We start from the raw sequence: 20,912 nt of genomic DNA on the forward strand, positions 1-20,912 counted from the left end.
ATTTTCTAATTTTAATTGTTTTAATTAGCAAGATTTTTACATAAAACTCATCGACACGATTGTAAGAAAACTTTTACCTGAATGATGTACTAGTTTTGAGTACGAAATATTGTAATTTAAAAAAAAACTCACTTTGTTGTTTTTCATGTATGGAAAAGTCAAAATAGACAGGTACGAGCCGGGAAGTATCTTATCCATTTGGTGGACTAACTTTCTTGGGGTTTTTCTTGTTCCTTATGGTAATAAGAATATTTTAAGCTTTTGGGCCACCTGGATTTCTCACCTGGGTATCCAAAATGGCGGATTTTTGGTCATGTGACCCCCCACAGGGAAAACTGAAAATTTTTCCAACCCAAATATAGGCATATCATATATCAATCGATCGGAAATTTGACACTGATTAATTTTGAGATACAAAGTTGGGTCTGAAAACTTTCCTATCTCGAGATATAAATCACTTTCGTTTTCTCAGGTTTGGCTGCAGTTGTAGGCGGGCTTTCATGGAGTGAGGCAATTTTTTTAGTCATATAATATGCTTTTAAACATATCAAAACTTTATGTGCTCCTAGAAAAGGCATTAAAAATTGTTTGTGCAAATTTTCAAAAATTTTGCAGTAAAAATGTGTGCTTTACAGACCAGAGTACAATTTTCTTACCATCGAAAAAAGATCTTTTTCTCTCAAAATTGGTCTTTTTGCGGTTAGTGTAAAACGCAGGTCACAGGTCACAGGTCACGGGTCACAGGTCACAGGTCAGTGTTGACAGGTCAGCTTTGATTACTGTAAAACACAAAGAAAATGTTTGAAAAACAGTTGTTAATGTCAATGATATAATTCCAAAGGTATTTTATTGATCTAGAACTATTTTAAAGCTAAAGATCTATCCACGTGTTTACCACGTGATTTCGCGTTTTATGCCGTGTATAACACAGACCTGTAATACTTGTACTATATATTACATCTATATCACGCATGCAAAAAAGTTATCTTTTCAATGTTATACGCATGTTACGAATGTTATATACAAAGAATAAAGAAATATTCGAATATCGATCTCACCTTTGCCTTAAACAGCCCCTAACAGGAAAATAGCTATTTTACAATCACTAATGTCATATCTCATTTTATCTCCTGCATCACCTTGGGTATGATAACAAGAATTGATGAAAATAGCGTCAATGGGATTATATTTTATAAATGTTTAATATTTTTATCCCCTGCTTCGTATTTTTGATAAAATGACGTCACTATTTTCATCTCTCTAAAACAGCTCTCTTGGAGTATTTATTGTTTTCAAAACCTGTCAATCTATATCCACTTGCAGCGTCGGCATCCTATTACGCATGATAAATATTTTATTGTTAATTGGTGTACAAAACCTCATACTTTGAGATAACATCATTATTTACATAATTTAAGTGTCATTTGTTGTCAATTTTTGGGGTTGATGATTTGTCGTTTAAGTCTTCTAAATACCATATTTTGATATTACATTTCCATTACATATAATATTTTCAGGAACTTTTGTTGTGAGTTGTATGTTATGGGTTGTATGTTACGAGTGCATTACAGTTTTCCGGTCTGTAATTTGTATGACCTGTGACATGTGACCCGTGACCCGTGACCTGTGACCTGTGACCTGTGTTTTACACTAACCGGTCTTTTTGTCTGAAATGAATTAGTGAAATGATGCTTAATAAGGTTTAGAGCCACTCCATTCCTCATATTATACTCAGAGAGATACCTGGGAATATATAAGGGCTAAATGTGTCTGGTCAGCACTTTACAAGCATGTTTTTTTGGTAAGATTTCATCCAAAAAACGGCAAAACTTACAAGCTATTACTCAAATATTTGACAAAGTCTCTCATTGTATCTCGACATTAAACAAAGTTGAACCTTATTCTTTAGTTTGACACATGCAAAGAATCAAGAATACATGTAAATCGCTGTGTGTATTTTACAGACCAGAATTAAGTGCTTCTAGGTGGTTATATTGCCCTAAAATGTTTAGACTTACCACGGAAAAACCCGAGCTGGAGAATTTTACTGAGTAAAATCCGTCAAGATCCTCTATTACACTCTTCTCGAGATGCATAAATTTATTGTTGTCCTCGTTTTCAAACAGATTTCATTGCTATGAAATTATACATTTAAACCAATTTAAATTCCCAAAAGGCAAACATTAACTCTAAAACAAAAGTACTTGAAATCCAAAATGTCTCATGAGGTGTAAACAACACAATTATCATTGTGAATATGTAATTTTATAGCAATGGAATCTGTTTGAAAATGAGGACAACAATAAATTTATGCATCTCGAGAAGAGTGTATTCCTATATCTTTATTATTCGTGCATGTAACGAGAAATCTGTGTAGCCTGTCTTTGAGACTTCGGGAAGTGCTTAGAACTTCCAGAACTGTGTAGCTACATAAGCATAAAATTTTGATGAAATTAGTCTGGCTTTGAGACCACTAAGCCATGATAGCTTTGTATGCGCCAGACGTCAGACTTTGAATTATTTTCCTAAAAAAGAACAAAGTCCCAAAGTTTTTATTTCTTGCAAGCTTGTCTAGACAATAGCACAGATTTGTCGCACAGTCACTGAACGGCCTGTAAAGTTTCTGTCCACCCTACGACCATCACATGGTATGGGTTGGCCCTAGCAAAGTAGCATTTACTTTTCATTAAGTGAAACACAGCACCGAGTTGGAGTTAGTCCTGATCTCCTAGACGACGGTCAATACTTGGTACACTACTGCGCCTCCACATGGGATAAATCATAACTGGACGTCTATCTTCCATTGTGTCTTTGAAACGAGCTTCGTTGCCGCCTGTATTTTAAAATTGGTATAAAAAATACGTTGATATTCCGTCACAATGCTATTTCGTTGAATTACTTAGGTAAAATGATTGATAGATAGCTTGATAGTTTAAAAATCTATATATTAATATGCTAAAACTAAAACGTGTGTGTTTACAACGTTTTATAAAAGTTTTCGAAAATCTAACAAAGCTCTACAAAGCCTCCTCTTCATGGCGTTGAACTTTTTTCTCCTTTCTTTTATAAAATCAAAATCTTATCATCAATCAGTAGCTATCTTTCTTCCGTTGGGGTTTTTTTAGATGTATAGTGATTTGCTGGATTGGGACACGGAGCGTGCGACGCTGCGCATACGGCTAGTTACTCTCAAGTCACAAAATAATTATTTTCAATTTTTTTTACACGCTGAAATGGAGAATTTCAACTGCGTGTATACTTTTGAATCACTTTTGTCATTTCAATAGCATACCGTAGCGAATCTAAAAATAGACATTGATTTTTCTGTTTGACAGAAATTCAATCCCGTCAACCTTTGCGTCAATTATGCTTGCACGCAAATTACACTCAGTTACAAAGAAAAAGTAATAAATTTCACGACTCTTGAATTAAAACAAAAAAGGATTGTGGGATTGAATTTCGGTCAAATGAGAGGGACAAGCTGGAGTTTTTACATGCTCATATTTGATTTGGTTGGTCGTTAAGATGTAATAAAAGAATCTTATTACCTTTTCTAAAGAAAGAGTCATCTCTATCACTTTAAATGACTAATTAGTGAAGTATCTTGTAAAAACTCCAAGGTTGCATACCTTTTAATGTTCAAAACCAAAAAACTGAAACTGTTTCACTAAACTGCAAGGCATCTGTTGACTTGAAAAAAAAAAGTATGCCAAAGTTGTGAGCCTGTGTCATAAGAATATCATAATTTGAACCCTATACACAGGAAAAAAAATTCGATTTCCAAGGTTGGAAATTCAATATTTTTGGGTTGGAAATTTTGGTTTTATAATTGAAGGTTGGAAATTTGAGCGATTACCTTAAGCTGATTTGGAAAACGTAAATTACCCATAGGTTTTGTAGAATAAACCAATGCCCTTGAAAATTCAAGTGAAAAAAACCCATGTAGAAATGACAATTTTCCAAGGCTGGTTGGAAAACATGACTTTTTGGGTGGGAAATTTTTATTTTCCAAACAGTTTGGGAATTGAAAAAAAAGGTCAAAAACGATGTGAAAATACATATTTTAGTAAATTTGATACCTCAAGTTGAAAAACTAGACTTTTTGGGTCGGAAATTTGTGTTTCTCCCAAACAGTTTGGAAATCTTTAAAAATCCATGTGGAAATTACATTTTTGTGAAATTGAAACTCTTTCGATTGGAAAACTAGACTTTTTGGGTTGAAAATTTGTGTTTCTCCAAACAGTTTGGAAAACGTTAAAAATCCATGTGGAAAATACATTTTTGTGAAATTGTAAACTCTTTCGATTGGAAAACTAGACTTTTTGGGTTGGAAATTTTTGTTTCTCCAAACAGTTTGGAAAACGTTAAAAATCCATGTGGAAATTACATTTTTGTGAAATTGAAACTCTTTCGATTGGAAAACTAGACTTTTTGGGTTGAAAATTTGTGTTTCTCCAAACAGTTTGGAAAACGTTAAAAATCCATGTGGAAAATACATTTTTGTGAAATTGAAACTCTTTCGATTGGAAAACTAGACTTTTTGGGTTGAAAATTTGTGTTTCTCCAAACAGTTTGGAAAACGTTAAAAAAACCATGTGGAAAAATACATTTTTGTGAAATGAAACTCTTTCGATTGGAAAACTAGACTTTTTGGGTTGGAAATTTGTGTTTTTCCAAACAGTTTGGAAAACGTTAAAAATCCATGTGGAAAATTACGTTTTTCTAACCATTTTCTGCGCATGTCCTTGGGAAAACCACAAGTGATTTTTCGCTCAAAACTGTTTTGATATATAGCTAACCTAGATATTAGGCTATAATGTGAGCAGTCAAGCTGTAAGTTTCCGTCAGGTGAGGCGTCTCTTCGGAGCGGCCTCGGTCAATCGCAGTGAGTTTGCACAGTGAAGCACATAGGGTACTTGTGTCATAGTTTCAAATAGCGCCCTGCTGAGCTGTGTGAGTGATCTAAGATCAACCACGTATCTGTGCGAACAATAACGAGAGATTGACCGGGAGCCATCGAGCCTAGGCTAGCGAGTGACTGTTCACAAAAACAAAAACCTTGTTTAAGATCTCTTTTCCACATCTCTGCCATCACTTTTTGGATTTTGGCTTTTTTCAACGTGAATTTTAAAAAATTCCAACCTTGTTAAATTTGGATTTTGGCTTTTTCAACCTGGATTTACGAAAATTCCAACCTTGTTAAATTTGGATTTTGGCTTTTTTCAACCTGGATTTACAAAAATTCCAACCTTGTTAGATTTAGATTTTGGCTTTTTTCAACCTGGATTTACGAAAATTCCAAACCATGGAAAATGCAAAATTTTCAACCTTGGAGAATGTCCCACATTTTCAGGTTGGATTTTCCATTGGATTTTATCTTTTTTCCAACTAAGAAAATTTGAAATTTCCAACCTTGGAAATCAAAAATTTTTTCCTGTGATACTCGATATTATTTCATCGGAGTTTTGAAAAATGACGATGATTTCGCATATGTTATCTTTGTTATGATATAGATAAAAGACTAGAGAAGAGTAGAACAACATGGACTTTGTGTAAAAGGTATTCCCAAGGTAGATCATCAAAACCTATTGTTTCATTTTATGTTTTAACGAGGCGGCAACGAAGCTAGCAGTGCTTACGAAGGAGAAGGATGTCCAGTCGTTTGTTCATGTACAACTGCAGCCAAACCTGAGAAAACGAAAGTGATTTATATCTCGAGATAGGAAAGTTTTCAGACCCAACTTTGTATCTCAATTAATCAGTATCAAATTTCCGATCGATTGATATATGATATGCCTATATTTGGGTTTAAAGAATTTTCAGTTTTGGCTACGGGGGTCACATGACCAAAAATCCGCCATTATGGATACCCAGGTGAGAAATCCAGGTGGCCCAGAAGCTTAAAATATTCTTATTACCATAAGGAACAAGAAAAACCCCAAGAAAGTTAGTCCACCAAATGGATAAGATACTTCCCGGCTCGTACCTGTTTAAAATGAACATTTTCGGACTTTCTTTTATATTATATATTGGACTAGAGAAAGCGAAAGTGAAATCGCGCGATCTGATTGGATGAAAAAAATTTCCATGTGAAATGAAACGAAAATAATTCTCATTCTAAAACAAGATGGCAGCGAGAAAATCTTTTGCTTTGGACGAAAGGTTGTAAATTCTGTTTGATTTTAAGGTTTTGTCTTATGTTATCTCATTTACTTTAATTAGTAGAGGCTTCTTCAATGTTTGGGGAAGGTAAGTCTGTAAAAGTTATTAACTTTTTGGTGGAAAAAAGTGTTTAAAAAAGCATTTTTTGTGCTCAAGGTTTATTTTCTACACAAATTTTTGCGTTCCCAAACCAAACGCACGTGCTGGAAGCTTTGAAAAAAAATAGGTTGGGCGGTTAGTTGGTAGCTAAAATTCTGGAACCTTTTTTTTATTTTCCCACCAAAAACCTCAATTTTTGAAGAAAGAGCAATAAATTGCGCAATCCTGGAATCCAACTGTCAATGCATGTAAAGAAATAGCTTGACAGTATAGACCTAACTCTTCATACAAAAATTACGGGAAACGCATGTTTGGACTTTGCACCCTATGCGGGACAAAAAATCAGTTTTTTGAAGTTTGCAAAAAAAACGCCACATAGAAGATCTTTCAAATTCAGTATGTGAATAGAGCAGTAAAAAACATCTTTTCTTTTTTTCCTATTTTTTGCAAAAGTTCTAGGAATGAAAATAAAGGGATAAAGATAATTGAATACTATTCACTGATGATCTGCGGCACTATCGCAAAGCTAGAATCGCTTTGCGTACACAGATTAAAGTTTTTTACCCGCGCGGGAGCTGGCACATGGAAAAAAATAGGGCACGTGAAAAATTCAGGGCACGTGAAGCACTAGGGCACACGAGGCACTAGGGCACTAAAGGCATGTAAAAAATATTAAGGCACTAGGGCACGCGAGACACGTGATTTAAGCAGACTCATTTGCGGTTGCATGATCAAGGCGTCAGCACCTAAAACCAGGGACCCGGTTTGAATCCTTATCCTTCCAAAGTTCCGCTCAATTCATGTATAGCCGAGCCGGTTGGCCGTGGACCCTGTGAAAACAATTGAAAAACTGTCTAAAAGTCCTAGAACCTAGCTATCCACATAAGATATCAACTCTGTTTATCTATCTAATTCTCTCTAACCCCTAACTCATGAGTGCCCACCTGTAGATGTTTTTCCAGACCTTTTGTCTTTTAGCCATTTTAATTTTCATTTGATTTTTATGGGCGGTACAAAACTTTTGAGCGTTATAGATTTCCTTTTAGGAATAGTATTGTTTTGAAAAAGACGCAAAAAGATAGTATCATTTCAACAAAGGTATCGTCTCAAAAATATAGTATTGTTTTAACCAAGATAGTATCATTTCAAAAAAAGATGCCCTAGGCAGCCATATGATGATCTCAGGTTTCCTTTTTAATGAGGTTAAAAGAGATTTTTTGTTCTGTCTAGAATTATACAATCTCATCTCCCCCAATGCTACAAAATTGATTGTTTGAGGTCTTGGCGAACATTAGAGGGCCGTTCGCTCTGTCCAGTTTAAAAGGCCACGTGCCGTTTGTTTTGAACAGTCAAAAGTTCAATTTTGTCTTGCTAAACAAAGGGAAAATATTGACAACTTTTTGAAAAAATCGCCTTATTGAGTCAGTGATGCATATTAGATTACTCCAGCCATTTAGGCCGGAAACTATATGCTCCATATTATGGAAATAAAACTCTAATACTTTATAGGATGTCGCGCGGGAAGATTCCAAGCCTTATTGCATGCTAATTTGGGAGAGTGTTAGTATACCAAATTAAACAAGACTTATTTGATAGGTAATATCTAATTTTCCGTTGGTTTTACGTTCAGCCACTGAAGTTTGTGCAATAGAAATTTTCAAAAACATTTACTTCCACTTAAAAAGGCCAAATATGGCAAGACATGAAGAAATTCTGCTCACTTTAGTTTCTTCACCCAACAAAATAAGCTCTTTTTTATTTCTAGTATAGAAAAAAAATGGCAGATTTTTTCAGCAAACCAAAAAGATCAAAAGTCAAAACAGATGGACAATCTTCAAAGAGTGCTCCAAAGATTATACCATGGGTTGAAAAATAGTGAGTATCCTGTTTTACTACACTGGTCACACTTTCCTAAAAAACCAACTTTCCACTCTTTTTTCCTTAGAAATGAAGAAAAGCACTCAATTTTCAACTGTTATCTTTTACTCCAAAATTTGCCTCATAGGTTTAATCCGTCCTGTATAATATCAGAATACAAAAATACAGGGCGGGGTCTCCTGTCTAATTCTAGTTGTGCTAAATATCATTAGAGTGTGCACAAATATGCGGTGTAAAAGTATGAAAAATATTCCTCTTTCAATATTCATTGATACAAAATAGAAGTTCTTTGATTAGATTCTATCATATTTCAAATTATGGAATTTTGAGCTCAATTAAGATTTTGCTAAGGGTTTGTGGGGTAAACTGTACTATGTTCTAACCTTCTCCAGCTATTAACCCAATTGAATCAAAATTTTCATTTAGTAGGCCAAAGCAAGTGACTGATGTTGCATATCAAAATGAAGTTGTTGCAGTGTTGCAAAATACTGTCAAAGGAGATGATTTTCCAAATCTTTTGTTTTACGGACCTCCAGGCACAGGAAAAACTTCAACCATTCTCGCTGTCTGTCGTCAGCTGTTCGGGTTTGTGTTTTCCACAAAGTTCATCAAAAATTCTTTAACCAATGTCACTTTCATAAAGTGAATCACAACCCTTTTTTACCATTTCGAATTAATTGAGTGCAAATATGTAATTCTCAACTTCAGTTGAGCTATAATCTGAGAATGTCTGTATGTCTGTATGTATGTATGTCCGTCCGAAAACTTTAGGGCAGGCTGGACACTTCAAAAAAGGTCGGATTTGGCTGAAATTTGGCACACTTGTTCCTTGGGTGAATATCTGGGGGTGTTTTTTTCATTTTTTGAAAATTTTGATTTTTGGGGCCTGGGGACGATTTTTTCGCCAAAACGAGGCTAAAACTTTGGGGCAGCCTGGACACTTCAAAAAAGGTCGGATTTGGCTGAAATTTGGCACACTTGTTCCTTGGGTGAATATCTGGGGGTCTACAATTGGGCCTATGAATAATTTGAAGCCACTGAAGTTGAGCCCAGTGCGTTGCGCACGTTCGACTATTTTATAGATGTGAAACAAGCTCAAAGTTACTTTTGAAAGAATTCCGATCTTAACTTTATATCTACAGTTTAACTTAACCAGAAACCTATTCAAATTATCATTTTCAAAATCCAGAGGACCTTTCTAAATTTGAAAAGATTTAAGAACCCTAACAGTAAGAGAAAAGAAGAAGTAGAAGTTGTTGACTTTATTGTGCTTGTATATTGAATTAATCTTTTTTGTTATTTTGAACTATTAAGGCATGATTTATACAAAAGTCGAACTTTGGAATTGAATGCATCAGATGAACGTGGTATCCAGGTAAGTAAGCTTCAGCTTATCGTGCAGATGATAAAGCTTCTTAATACTCAGTTATTTCTCGTTCCCAGAAAATGCAATCTTTTGCTGAACTGATAAAAATAAATTAAATCAATTTTAAAACTCTAGTAATTGTTTTTTTACTTTCAGGTGGTGCGTGATAAAGTCAAAACTTTTGCCAGTCAATCAGTTTCAGCAAAACGTCCAGAGTAAGTGTGTTTGTTTTCCTTGCAGCAAATATTTCTTTCTTTTAAGCAAACAGATCAAATATTTGAGCTATTTGCCATCAGAAAGCAGAATAAGCTACCGTAAATTTCTATCGAATTTCTCCCTTTCGATGGTTGCATTTAACTCTTGTTCTCCATGTTGCGCAGCTTTTTAAAGTCTAACTCATCTTTTACGGACTCTTCCCTTTGAAAGGGAACGTTGAATGAAAAATGGGTTTTCAAAGATTTTTTAAGGAACTCTTTTAATTTCTGTTTTCTACAGTGGCACTCCCTGTCCACCGTTCAAGATTGTCATTTTAGATGAGGCTGACTCTATGACCAAACATGCGCAGGTAAAAATGCAGTTTCTTCTTCTTATGAAATATACCTTTTGGCACACATTAACAATAACATTACTCTTTGGTTGTTAGTGGGTGGCATTGTAATCGTAATTTGGCCCGAACTTTTAAAAGGATTCTTTGAAAAAAATTAATTTACCGTTCCAAATTAGATCTCTCACTAACCTTTTTGTAATCTTTCAAGGATATATTGTTTTTAATCCTTCGTGCTGAGCCCTTTATGAAAAATATCATAAATTTAGTCCTTATTTCTAATCAAAATAATCAACAAATAAATGCTAATGAGAGAGAAATATCTAGCCCTGTTGTATATGAGGGCTGTGAAGCTACCCAGACTTCACCTCGATTCACGAATTTCAAGAAAAATACGAGATCCTGATTTTCTGTCTTGTACTGGGATTATTTCTCTTCTTTTGTAGGCAGCCTTGAGACGGACAATGGAGAAACAAACGAAAACAACTCGTTTCTGTCTCATCTGTAATTACGTCAGCAGGTTAACAGCGACTCTTTTTTTTGAAAATACAGACAAAGATGAAGATAATTTTATTTTTGTTATTAATCGTATGGAGAGATTCTTCCTAAGCTAAGGTATTTCTCTTAGCTGAACCAATCAATTTCTAGTTTCACGAGTCTAACAGCACTGTTTAGGAAAATCTCGCTATTATCACTCTTGCATTCTTATCACAATGCGGAAATCCTTAATTGCTCTTCTTTTCTATACATTTATTAGTGTTGATTGCTTTACTATTTATTGAATATTTTGAATGAAGTGTCCCCGCCATTTCTATGAGAGGATAGTTAGTGGACAACCTTTTTCACGAAATGGTCTTTTCTTTATTTATTTAGAATCATCGAACCAATAACTTCTAGGTGTGCAAAGTTTCGTTTCAAACCTTTATCGATTGACACGATCACAGAACGATTAGCAATGATCTCCAAAGGGGAGAACGTCAAAATCAATAACTCAGTGCGTATTCAGTACCTCATTCACATATTCCCTTTTATAAGGGGACGCTTTGGAGTTTCCCTTGAACATTTTTCCCAACCATTTTATCCATTTAACTTTTCTGGTTATACGAGTTCTAAACCGGGTCAAATCGTTCGAATCAAATGTATTTTTAAGTGTATTTTCTTGGAATTTTATCTCCCCAGATAAGTATAGATCTTTTCTGCAAAAACCCACTTTATTTTACTTTCAGGCCATCGATACTTTAATAAAAGCTGCAGAAGGCGACATGAGAAAGGTCAGTATGCCTACCTTCTCTATTCTGAAAACTGAAAGGAACCTTGTGTAGGGAAAATCACTAAAACACGATTTAAATAGCTTATGACAAGAAATAGAGCTATTCATGATATGCACCATTGCAATGTCTTCCACAGACCCAACAGCTGATTGGTTGCAAGTGACGTCTTGACCGATTTTACGTCACTTGCAACCAATCAGCTATTGGGTGGTCCGTGATGTAATGCTAGAAGACATTGCAGTGGTGCATCTCATGAATTTCTGTACGAGTTTTCCTACCATTTTGCTTACACAACATTTTTCAAATAAAAGAAAACAACTTTTTCTCCCCTCCCAAGGCCCACAAATGTCGAGAGATTATCTTGATAAATCTGCTTTGTCAGAACAAGGGGCGCGCCTCCTTTCTATATCATATCATACAGTGTGTCTCGAGTTCGAACATGATTCTGAGTAGAAGGTTATGTTGCGTGTGTTTAACAAAGTGTAAGAAAATATATACCAACAAAATAATTGTTTTTCCAACGGTCATTATGATTAAAAGTAATTAACTTTCTTTACAATTTTCATGACGTTAAAGTGATTGAGAATTGTTTTTTGTAAAAGTTATCCGTAAAAGTATCGCATGACAATTAATTTGATACAGAGAGAAACTTTGATAAACATTGCAAATTTAGTGAAACACACATCACAAGAACTTTCTTTTTATAGACGTGGTAAGACTCGGTACTTTTTCTCGGGACACCCTGTAGAAAGAACATTTTTAATGAGTGTCTAATTTATAAAAAAATGATTGTTTTTTTGTCTTCAGGCTATCACGTTTTTACAGAGTGCGCACAGGCTGAAAGCAGGCGAAGAGGAAATCACGTCTAATGACATCGTTGAAATGGCTGGAGTAAGAAATTATTATATATATGTATTATGTTATAAGCTATTTTTCAGGTCTTTGGTGCCTAAAGAGAGCTTTTTCAATAAAATCGTAAGTGACTGTTTAAAATATCGATGTTCTAGAGGTGTATAGACATGAAAAGAGCTCGATATTCAGGGGTTATTCAAAAGATAAGGTCATTTTTGTGGTATGGATATTTAGACGGTCAATCTTCAAAGATTTGGATTCCCAGGGGATAATATAGTTTCAGAAAAAACGACGAAATTCGAACATTATTGAGGATGAGGCAATTGAATCAGATCTATAATTCATATTTCCAACACAGCCATGCAATCTCTTCCCTGGAGACCACAACATCTGATCGTTCTTTTTTGTTAACAGATAATCCCTGCCGAAATAATCGAATCGCTCACTCAAACTTTTTCATCTGGATCTTTCGATAAATTGGATGCTAAAATAAAGGTAACTGTAGCCCTAATTTTTTATTTTATTTGTTCTTTATTTATCGTTTGTAATAAAAAATAGTACTAACCAAATCCAAAATGACATTGGAATATTTACTATATGGTAAATAATAATTATAAAATTTAAAAACACTAGAACAGAGTCTGCATGAACAATAGATTTTAGCCTCGGTGATTTTGTTTTTAAACTCATCTAAATAGTCAATAGTCTTAAATTTTTATGGTAAATAAAAGGAATTCAAGCAATTTGTAGGGTTGCAAACTGTAATGTTTTCTTGAAATATTAAAGCAGAGGGATGCTGGCAACCTGCCCATTGGAACCTAAGTACTGACTCGTTTGGACTCTCATAGCAAAGTTATTCCTCGATGACTTGTGAGACGTTCAATAAATAGATAGAGTAGATTTTTAAGTGGATAGCCCCAGTAATCTAGGAGTTTTAGGCCGTTTTTCGATTGTTTTCACGGGGGTTCACGTCCAGCCGACTCGGCTATCTATGAACGGAACATTGGAAAGAGCGTTGATTCGAACTACGAACCCCTTGGTTTAAAGCACAGACGCCTTGACCTTCGGTCGCCACTCCTTATGCACAACCCATCCGGTACGTAGTCACCTTTCATCCATAACTAAACGACAACATTATCTTTTGTTTTGCAGGAGATCATGATGAATGGATATTCGGGATCACAGCTTGTCACACAGGTTCCTTCTTTCGCTTTTCACAGATTCTTTTTATGGAGAGAAGGTCTAGGATTATTTATTTCGCATAGTGTCAGGGAAAGGGCATGTCATCAATTTGTATTCCTTATCAAAACTTAGTCGACCTTAATTTTAGTCACCTCGTCAAAATTTAGTCACTAAGGGTCGACTAATAATTAAAAAGACCGACTAAAAATTTGGGCCATTTCTAAATTTACAAGCAGATGAAAATAGGAGAAAGCTTAAAATACTGGAAAATAAGGAAAGCTTAATTGTAAACTTTTAATTCGGCCCAAATGTTTAGTCGGCCCATATTTTTAGTCGGCCCATATTTTTAATCGGCCCTAATTTTAGTCACCAAGCCAAAATTTAGTCACTTAGGGCCAACTAAGATTTGGACCTTATCGGCCATATTTTTAGCCTTTCAAAATGGCAATCTAATCGCTTTTAGATGTCGATGTGTATAGATGTCACTTTCGTTTCACTTTTCAAACATCACATTTTTCCACAAAGCATTTTTTTTTTCACGTAGTCTACATTTTATGAATTTTCCAAAAAATCAATTTTTATATAATTAAGCTTTATTATAATTAAGCTTTCCGAAGCGCTGCAATTGTATCGTGCACTCTTTAAATGTTTGCTAAGCACTTCATATTGATTGTCTATACTTTGAAAGAATCCTCAAGATTTACTCTTAGGTTCCAAATAAACGCCCCCCCCCCCCCCCGCTTGTTAATTTTTCGAAAAATTTTCGATTAGACTACGATTTCCAAACCCCCCCGGCAATTAGCCCCCCCCTGTTTATAAAATCTCGAAATTTTCCATCCCCCCCCGTTTATTTGGAACCTAAGAGTACAAACATTTTACAGAATATGATTAAGAATGACATCTTTGTTCGTTAGATACACGACAGCTTGGTGGAAAGTGAAGTGTTGAATGACAACCAGAAAGCTGTCATCATGGAGAAGCTATCGGTAAGATGTCATTGCATTAAACACTCTCCAGACAGTCGATTCTGCCAACAACATACCCAACCCATACCCTGTACCATACCCTACTCGTACTGCTTTTGCGTTCCATGTGTGATAGAAATTAAAATAAATTAGATTTTCTTTTTCTGCCAAAACGCTTGCTACTTGAAATGGAACCAAATTTCGAAATTCTTGTGAAGAGTATATTCACAACACTCTCACATTGTAAAACGGAGTAATTTTCCGGAAATCAAGTCTCGTTTTTCTGGTAATTTTTGCCTTTTTCACGAAATTTTGCGAAACTATGCTGTAAATACACTTGACCTTTTAAGCTGATTTTTTGCTTGTTCGCGAAATTAAGTCTACGCGATTAAGTCCAATCTTTCTAATTTTTATGATGGCTATGACTTCAGTAACGTTTTTGGTGGCCAGGATAGATCTGTGTTTCCGGAAACCGGCCGGGTGGGAAAATAAAATTGTCTGACCCGACCGCAGACTATGGGTTCATTTATATGGTTCATTATAAAGAAAATCAAGTTGACGGTTCAAGCTATCAAACGTCGTTTGGTTAGAAATTCCCGCTTGTAAATCAAGTTTTGTTTGTTAGTAGTTGATACATTGTATTCAGGGCTTACTTCATACTGTTTGTACATAACAGCTATCTTTAAAGTTATATTTCAATGATTTAAAGTTATCAAAAATAGCAACAAAAGATTTTCCTTCCGGCCGCATGAGAGCTTTTTTCCTTCACCCGCATTCTGGAAACACTACATTTTTTTATTTTCGCCTGAGCTAGCCAAAAAAATCTGCCTCTGACTCTTTTCCGTAATACTGCAAAACAAATAGTACATTTTTTTATTTTTGCCTCAGTACTCTAGTGATAATTGAATTTTAAGAATTTCATTGTTTTGCTTCCAGGTTGTCGATAAATGTTTATGCGATGGGGCAGACGAATACCTTCAGATTATGGCCGCTGCGGCTGGCATTATGGAACAATTCAATAAACAGTAGGACTCAGGTATTGGATTGGCTTCGAAGACTACGATCATAAATTCGTTGGATTTGGCATGCGAGCATTACTCGACGAATAAAATGGTGATTGGATTGCTAGTATTCAAGTATTTTGTATTCAAGTATTCAAATGTGAAATTGAGACAGATATGAACTTAAGGAAGCCCGTTAAACTGTTGAGAGGAAATGGATTTGATAGCTTTTTTTCATGATCATGGGAAAACTGAAAAAAATGTAAATATGAGTTCGTTAATAAGCCATTATCATTTACTTGTTATACGACAGAAACTGGACTACCATATTTATACCGGCTGACCCACAAAAAGGTTCAGACGTTTCCCGACATCTTGAGGCCGAACAAATGTCCAAAAGTGCTTGGAATTTTTATATTTAAAAAGTAGTTATCCTAACTTAAAATTTGAGCTATCACTTTTTAAATTTGACCAACTTGTTCTCTACTTATGAGCTTTTAAAGTCAAAATTCACTTTACGGAAAGTGTAAAAAACACGTAAAAAAGAGGTATTAAATTTATGCAATCAGTGAGAAAATCACTTACAAATTGACTTGATTAACGAGTTTTATGACATTAATAATTAAAAAAACACCTTTAAAAGTAATTTTTGTTTAAAACAAGACTAGTTTTTATAAAAATTGGCGCTTTTGTAGATTTTTCAGATTTTTTTCAAAAACGTCTAAAAATACCAAATTTGATACCCCTTTTTACGTGGTTTTTACACTTTCCGAAAAGTGAATTTTGACTTTAAAAGCTCATAAGTAGAGAATGAATTGGTCAAATTTAAAATGTGATAGCTCAAATTTTAAGTGAGGATATCTACTTTCTAAATATCTAAACTCCAAGCACTTTGGGACATTTGTTCGGCCTCAAGACGTCGAGAAACGTCTGAACTTTTTCGTGGGTCACCTGGTACTTCATAAAGATTGGCTCTTTCCGAAAATGTTCGTACATTGGGGTGGAGGATATAGTGTCCGGGGGTGGTGAAAAATCGATAAAATTAGCCTTGTCTGGGGGTTTTGGGGTAATTTTGAATGTCCAGGGGGGGTCAACTGATGCTTGTCCGGGGGGGGTCAAAAGTCACAATATCTGGGGTAAATTTTCAAATGTTATATTCTCCACTCTATATATTCAAGAAACTTTTCTGAAAAAGCCCATTTCGTTGAAAATGTAAAATAAAATAAAATACGGAAGAAATACTTATATTTCAAAGAGAAGATTTGACAATATTTGAATAATCTGGTGCTGCCCAGTTCCCTTTGTCGAATGCCCAGATTTTCGCTCCCTCTAAAAGTTCTTTAGCAACTGCTGTCTTAAACATTTTGTATTTAAAGAACTCTTCCATCCCTGATTCCGAGGATTTACCTCATTGCATAGCTGCTCCTTGAAGTTTCGTCTGCCGGTATTTATTGAAGGGCGCTTCATTTTGTGTGAGATATTGGACGAATGCCAAAGCGCCCTTTACCCATTCGTTATCATACTTTAAAAAGTGAATTCCGCATTCTTTATTCGTTGACATGAAAAAGACGTCTTGATCGCTATGAGGTGCCGGATCGAACAAAACTTCGATACCGACTTCTTTTAGTTTGGTTTTCTGTTCTTCTGTCGGGGGAAAGTTTTTCATGAACATTGCAAGATCGATCACTGGCGTGCCTGGCATATCTAAAGACAAAACAGGATTTTTATACTGTGACATCAAAGATTTATTATACACTGGATAAACGACTCATAAAACGATGGAGAGCGATCATTGTATTTTCATTGTTTCAGAAAACGATTGATGTTCTAGCTTTGTCCGCAAAGGACAACTGTCATGGCGGCTCGAAGATGTCTGATTTTTAAGAATGTTTTATCAGTCTTATTTTTAAAAAGTTCTCTAGCTCTTTCTTTTTGTACATTTGCAGAAAAAAAGTTTGAAAGTGAGGCTAGCATTCCGAGCTGGATACATTTCTGAAGAGTAATGTGAGAAAAACATCATTAGACAAGAAATTCAGACAAAATGCTTATAGTGACACAAGATTTTCAATTGGAAATATCTTTCCAAGACTGTCCCCAGAAGAGCTGAAATTAACATACATAAGACTTGAGTGTCTTGGCTCCACTGTGGTATGAAAATCCTTTGGAGGCATGTGGTGGCAAAGTGGTTTTTTTGAGGTTGAAGTTTTCTGGTGTCAACATTAAATTTCTTGTACACAACACGTCTTTTGATCTTTCTCACAGTTTGAAACGTGATAACGACTTATAATTAGCAATTAAGTGGAAGAATCTGACTCTCACAGGAAAGTTTTAAGTCTCTTTTGGGAATTGGATGAGTGATTTTCGATAAGAAATGCAATAAAAGTTTTTCGAAAAATCATTTAATTAGGGAAGAAGAGTGAACAATAATATCATTACTGCGGACATAGCTAGTACACGAGAAATCGGCAAAAATCTGTTACTTTTATATCCAGTTTATAAAAAATCCTTGGTGACCTTTTTGCCCATGAATGCCTAAACTAAGTAATAAGTTTACTCTAAAAGGTGCTTTATAACGGGCGGTCGTAAATTTGCGAATCTAATGAACCCTTATTGTCTGCGGGTGATGGGAATCGTACTGTTGAAAATAGAGCAAGCAAAACCTTACCTTGAATATTTTCGTTAATTAAGGGCTCTGACCATAGTCAGAAAATTGATTTTAGTATCTGAACATAAAAGTTATGTTTTAGATTCTTTAACACTTTTAACAAAGAATTGCCTTTATAAATTGCTTTTTAATCAAATCCCTTAAGAGTAATTAAAAACTCAATTGCTAAAATGACGTTATGAACTTTAAAAAGACGTTAATAATATGTTGCATCACCTTCTTTTATAAAAAGTGCTAAGTTTTAATGGGTAATTAACCTTTTTGCTTCGAACTTTTTTCAAACTGTCCGCAAAGAATTGAACTATTTTAAATTTTGCGGAAAATTTTTCTAAAAAGATGTGTCAAAAGTTATGAATGTTTTTTTAAGCAAAATCCAGATGAAAAATTGATGAAAAACCACTATTTTGAAGATTTCGAGACAAAGAAGCATTTACAAAAATTTTCCGCAAAAATTTTTAATGTTCGGTAAAAGATACATCATCTACTGCGAAAAAATTTTCAAAATGTTTTTTCTTCGCCGAAACTAAGCTCTTCAAAGTTGAAATACTCTTCCTCGCAAAAGTCTTCATTTTCTTCTTCATCAAACTTTTTCAATGCAATTTTTGAATTAACAGAAAATGTATAACATGCCATAGTCTATTTGGTTACATCAGTCAGAAAACACATTTTAAACACGGCAATTATGAAAAATTCACTATGGTCAGAGCCCTTAAAAAACGAGAAAATCTATTAGGCACCCTGGGGAATACTCGAACCCCGTTTCTTATGTTTCGATTTGTTTGGTTCTATTTAAGCGCTCGCGAATTTTCATCGAGTCCATCAGGAAAATCAAAGAGTGAGGTAGACTATGCTATAGTCTAAGACGAATCACTATCTAAGAAAAAAGCCCAAAGCCGAAGAAAATTCGCAAACGGATTTTTTTACCGAAAAGAGTTTACAGTCGGTAGAGTTGCCAGTCTTCTTCGAAACTCTCCCGCCGATTTTTTCCCGTATATCGCCATAACGCCATAACGCCATATTTTCCCGCCTTTACTATCACTGTATGTAACGGACGATAACATCGTCTAAGATTGAGGCTACGAGGTCTACTCGTTGACTTCCCAATCCGAAGGGCTAGACTCGAAACTCCTGGACGGGTAATGACCATCCAGAACGTCTGCGCGTGGTTTTTACGCAAACGCCGGATTAAAAGTAACATCTATCGCTAGATTCAAAAAATGCAGTCCTCAAAAACAAGCACTAGATACAATCCGTCGTCATGATTGCGGCGCGTTCTGGATGGGAAATAATTGGCTTCACTTTTTCTTGCCTGGGAAGGGTTAGAGATTCTACTCTAGCCCTTCGGGCTTTAAACTCGATGGACCAACCCTAGAGAATTGGTTTCAATTCTACCAGGATTGGATACTCGGCCAACCATAAACAAATCACCACATGGTGATATTCTCACCTGGGATTGCTCCACTCCCAACTGGATGAATCGCCAGTAAGTCATCGCCTAAAACTCCCTTCAAAAGTTCTGTAAATTCAGCTTGTAGTTTGTGGAGAATTTCTTTAGGTTGTGTGAAATAAAAAGGAATGCTGTCGATCATCACAAATTCGTTTTGCTCGCTCGTCATCTTCGATTATTTCTTTTCCTTGATCTTGGATAAATTCAAAGCAAAACAAAATATATTGAGTGATCTTATGCAATCCCGTACTGCAGAAACCGGTGAAACTGAAAAAATCGGCTGAAAAGTCGAGCTTACTAAAAAAGATACTAAAATTTCCTCCATTGTAGCACTGACTCTGTTCTAAAAAGTAAATGTTTTTCCCACCCTTATTATTATATATCACCTGTTATGTTATCCCCCACTGACTTCAAGATCTTTACTGAGAGAAGTTGTGGTTAATATAAAGGAAAAAATGTGTCGATGTAATGAAGAAATTGACTTCCTCGGGGGAATCAAGAACCTGACAAGTTCCGCCCCTCATCCAACGCTGCTACGAGGAAGTATACGTATCATATATAAAGAGGAAGTTAAAAATATTGTCAGTAATTTAATGGATTGAATTTGTAAAATTCAGCAAAAAACGAAATTTGAAATCAAGAAACCTTCAAAGCCCAGCAAAAAAAAAAACGTAAATTTCTCTCGCATTTCTCTCGCTCGGGTATCATGATTATATAACAAGTTTTTTTAGCACATACATGTTTTAATGAACCCCTAACAGAGGTTAATTTAAACTTGAAATTGGAAATAAGATCTTGAGATTACTTTTCAAATGAAAGCTCAACTTACATCTGATAAATTTTTCAATTAATTTGAAAAGAAACGACGGTGACAGATTTCTCGAACGTTCAAGTTGGTGGAAAAAACCCCGTAGCCCTGGACTATTAAATTTCAAACTCCAAAATCAGCATAAGGTTGCACAGTTTGAATTCGATTTTATTTACTCGGTTATGGAATCACACATTGGACTGCCAGCATTTATTGCTTTGTTAGATAAGAATCTAACTCGAAAACTAGACCCGTTTAGCAATTTTCTGTTAAGCAAGCTTTTTGAAATACCGGGTGCGCCACAAAAAAGTTTCTCTCTTTAAAATTAATTTTCTCGAAATCTAGAAATTTTAAAATTAAAAGAACCAATCCTTTTTCATTGGAAAAGAAGAAAGATAAACTTAAATTTTGATGGATTATTTATTAAATTTTGTTCATTAGATAGTTATGCTCAATTTGATAAAAAAGTTATTTTCTGAAAGTGCTCAAAAACGTTTAAAATCGACCATATCAAATTTCTGTTTTAAAGTAAAAACTTTATACAAACTAAATCCTGTAACAATAATCGTATTAAGTGTGACAAACACCAACCAATTTCCAACAATTAACACATTTTCAACCTTACCATATTAATGCCTAGCAGACTGTATCAGTATGCAGTTTACCATTTAC

General features: G+C 35.0%; 2 protein-coding genes across 2 annotated transcripts; one reads left to right on the forward strand and one right to left on the reverse strand.

The window, feature by feature from the left end:
- Positions 1-8,019: 8,019 nt before the first annotated feature.
- Positions 8,020-15,626, forward strand: LOC136808359 (replication factor C subunit 4-like). The gene is made up of 13 exons (XM_067064889.1): positions 8,020-8,136; positions 8,566-8,724; positions 9,454-9,514; positions 9,662-9,720; positions 10,001-10,070; positions 10,496-10,569; positions 10,923-11,043; positions 11,276-11,320; positions 12,128-12,211; positions 12,587-12,667; positions 13,325-13,369; positions 14,269-14,340; positions 15,256-15,626. The coding sequence occupies exons 1-13, from the start codon at positions 8,039-8,041 to the stop codon at positions 15,346-15,348; spliced, it is 1,062 nt and encodes a 353-aa protein (XP_066920990.1). The 5' UTR covers positions 8,020-8,038; the 3' UTR covers positions 15,349-15,626.
- Positions 15,627-16,636: 1,010 nt separating this feature from the next.
- Positions 16,637-19,623, reverse strand: LOC136808360 (uncharacterized). The gene is made up of 2 exons (XM_067064890.1): positions 19,433-19,623; positions 16,637-17,024 (listed from the first exon to the last, which is right to left on the reverse strand). The coding sequence occupies exons 1-2, from the start codon at positions 19,599-19,601 to the stop codon at positions 16,729-16,731; spliced, it is 465 nt and encodes a 154-aa protein (XP_066920991.1). The 5' UTR covers positions 19,602-19,623; the 3' UTR covers positions 16,637-16,728.
- Positions 19,624-20,912: the final 1,289 nt, after the last annotated feature.

This window comes from Clytia hemisphaerica, unplaced genomic scaffold, assembly GCF_902728285.1.
Source record: "Clytia hemisphaerica strain Z4C2 unplaced genomic scaffold, Clytia hemisphaerica genome assembly, whole genome shotgun sequence".
In the NCBI taxonomy this organism is placed as follows: Eukaryota; Metazoa; Cnidaria; class Hydrozoa; order Leptothecata; family Clytiidae; genus Clytia; species Clytia hemisphaerica.

Coding starts and splice junctions, on each gene's coding strand:
- LOC136808360 (XM_067064890.1), bottom strand. CDS start 19,601: ATGACGAGCGAGCAAAACGAATTTGTGATGATCGACAGCATTCCTTTT. Junction 17,025..19,432: donor TGGGAGTGGAGCAATCCCAG/GTGAGAATATCA, acceptor TTTTGTCTTTAG/ATATGCCAGGCACGCCAGTG.
- LOC136808359 (XM_067064889.1), top strand. CDS start 8,039: ATGGCAGATTTTTTCAGCAAACCAAAAAGATCAAAAGTCAAAACAGAT. Junction 9,515..9,661: donor CAGATGAACGTGGTATCCAG/GTAAGTAAGCTT, acceptor TTTTACTTTCAG/GTGGTGCGTGATAAAGTCAA. Junction 10,570..10,922: donor ATCTGTAATTACGTCAGCAG/GTTAACAGCGAC, acceptor TTATTTATTTAG/AATCATCGAACCAATAACTT.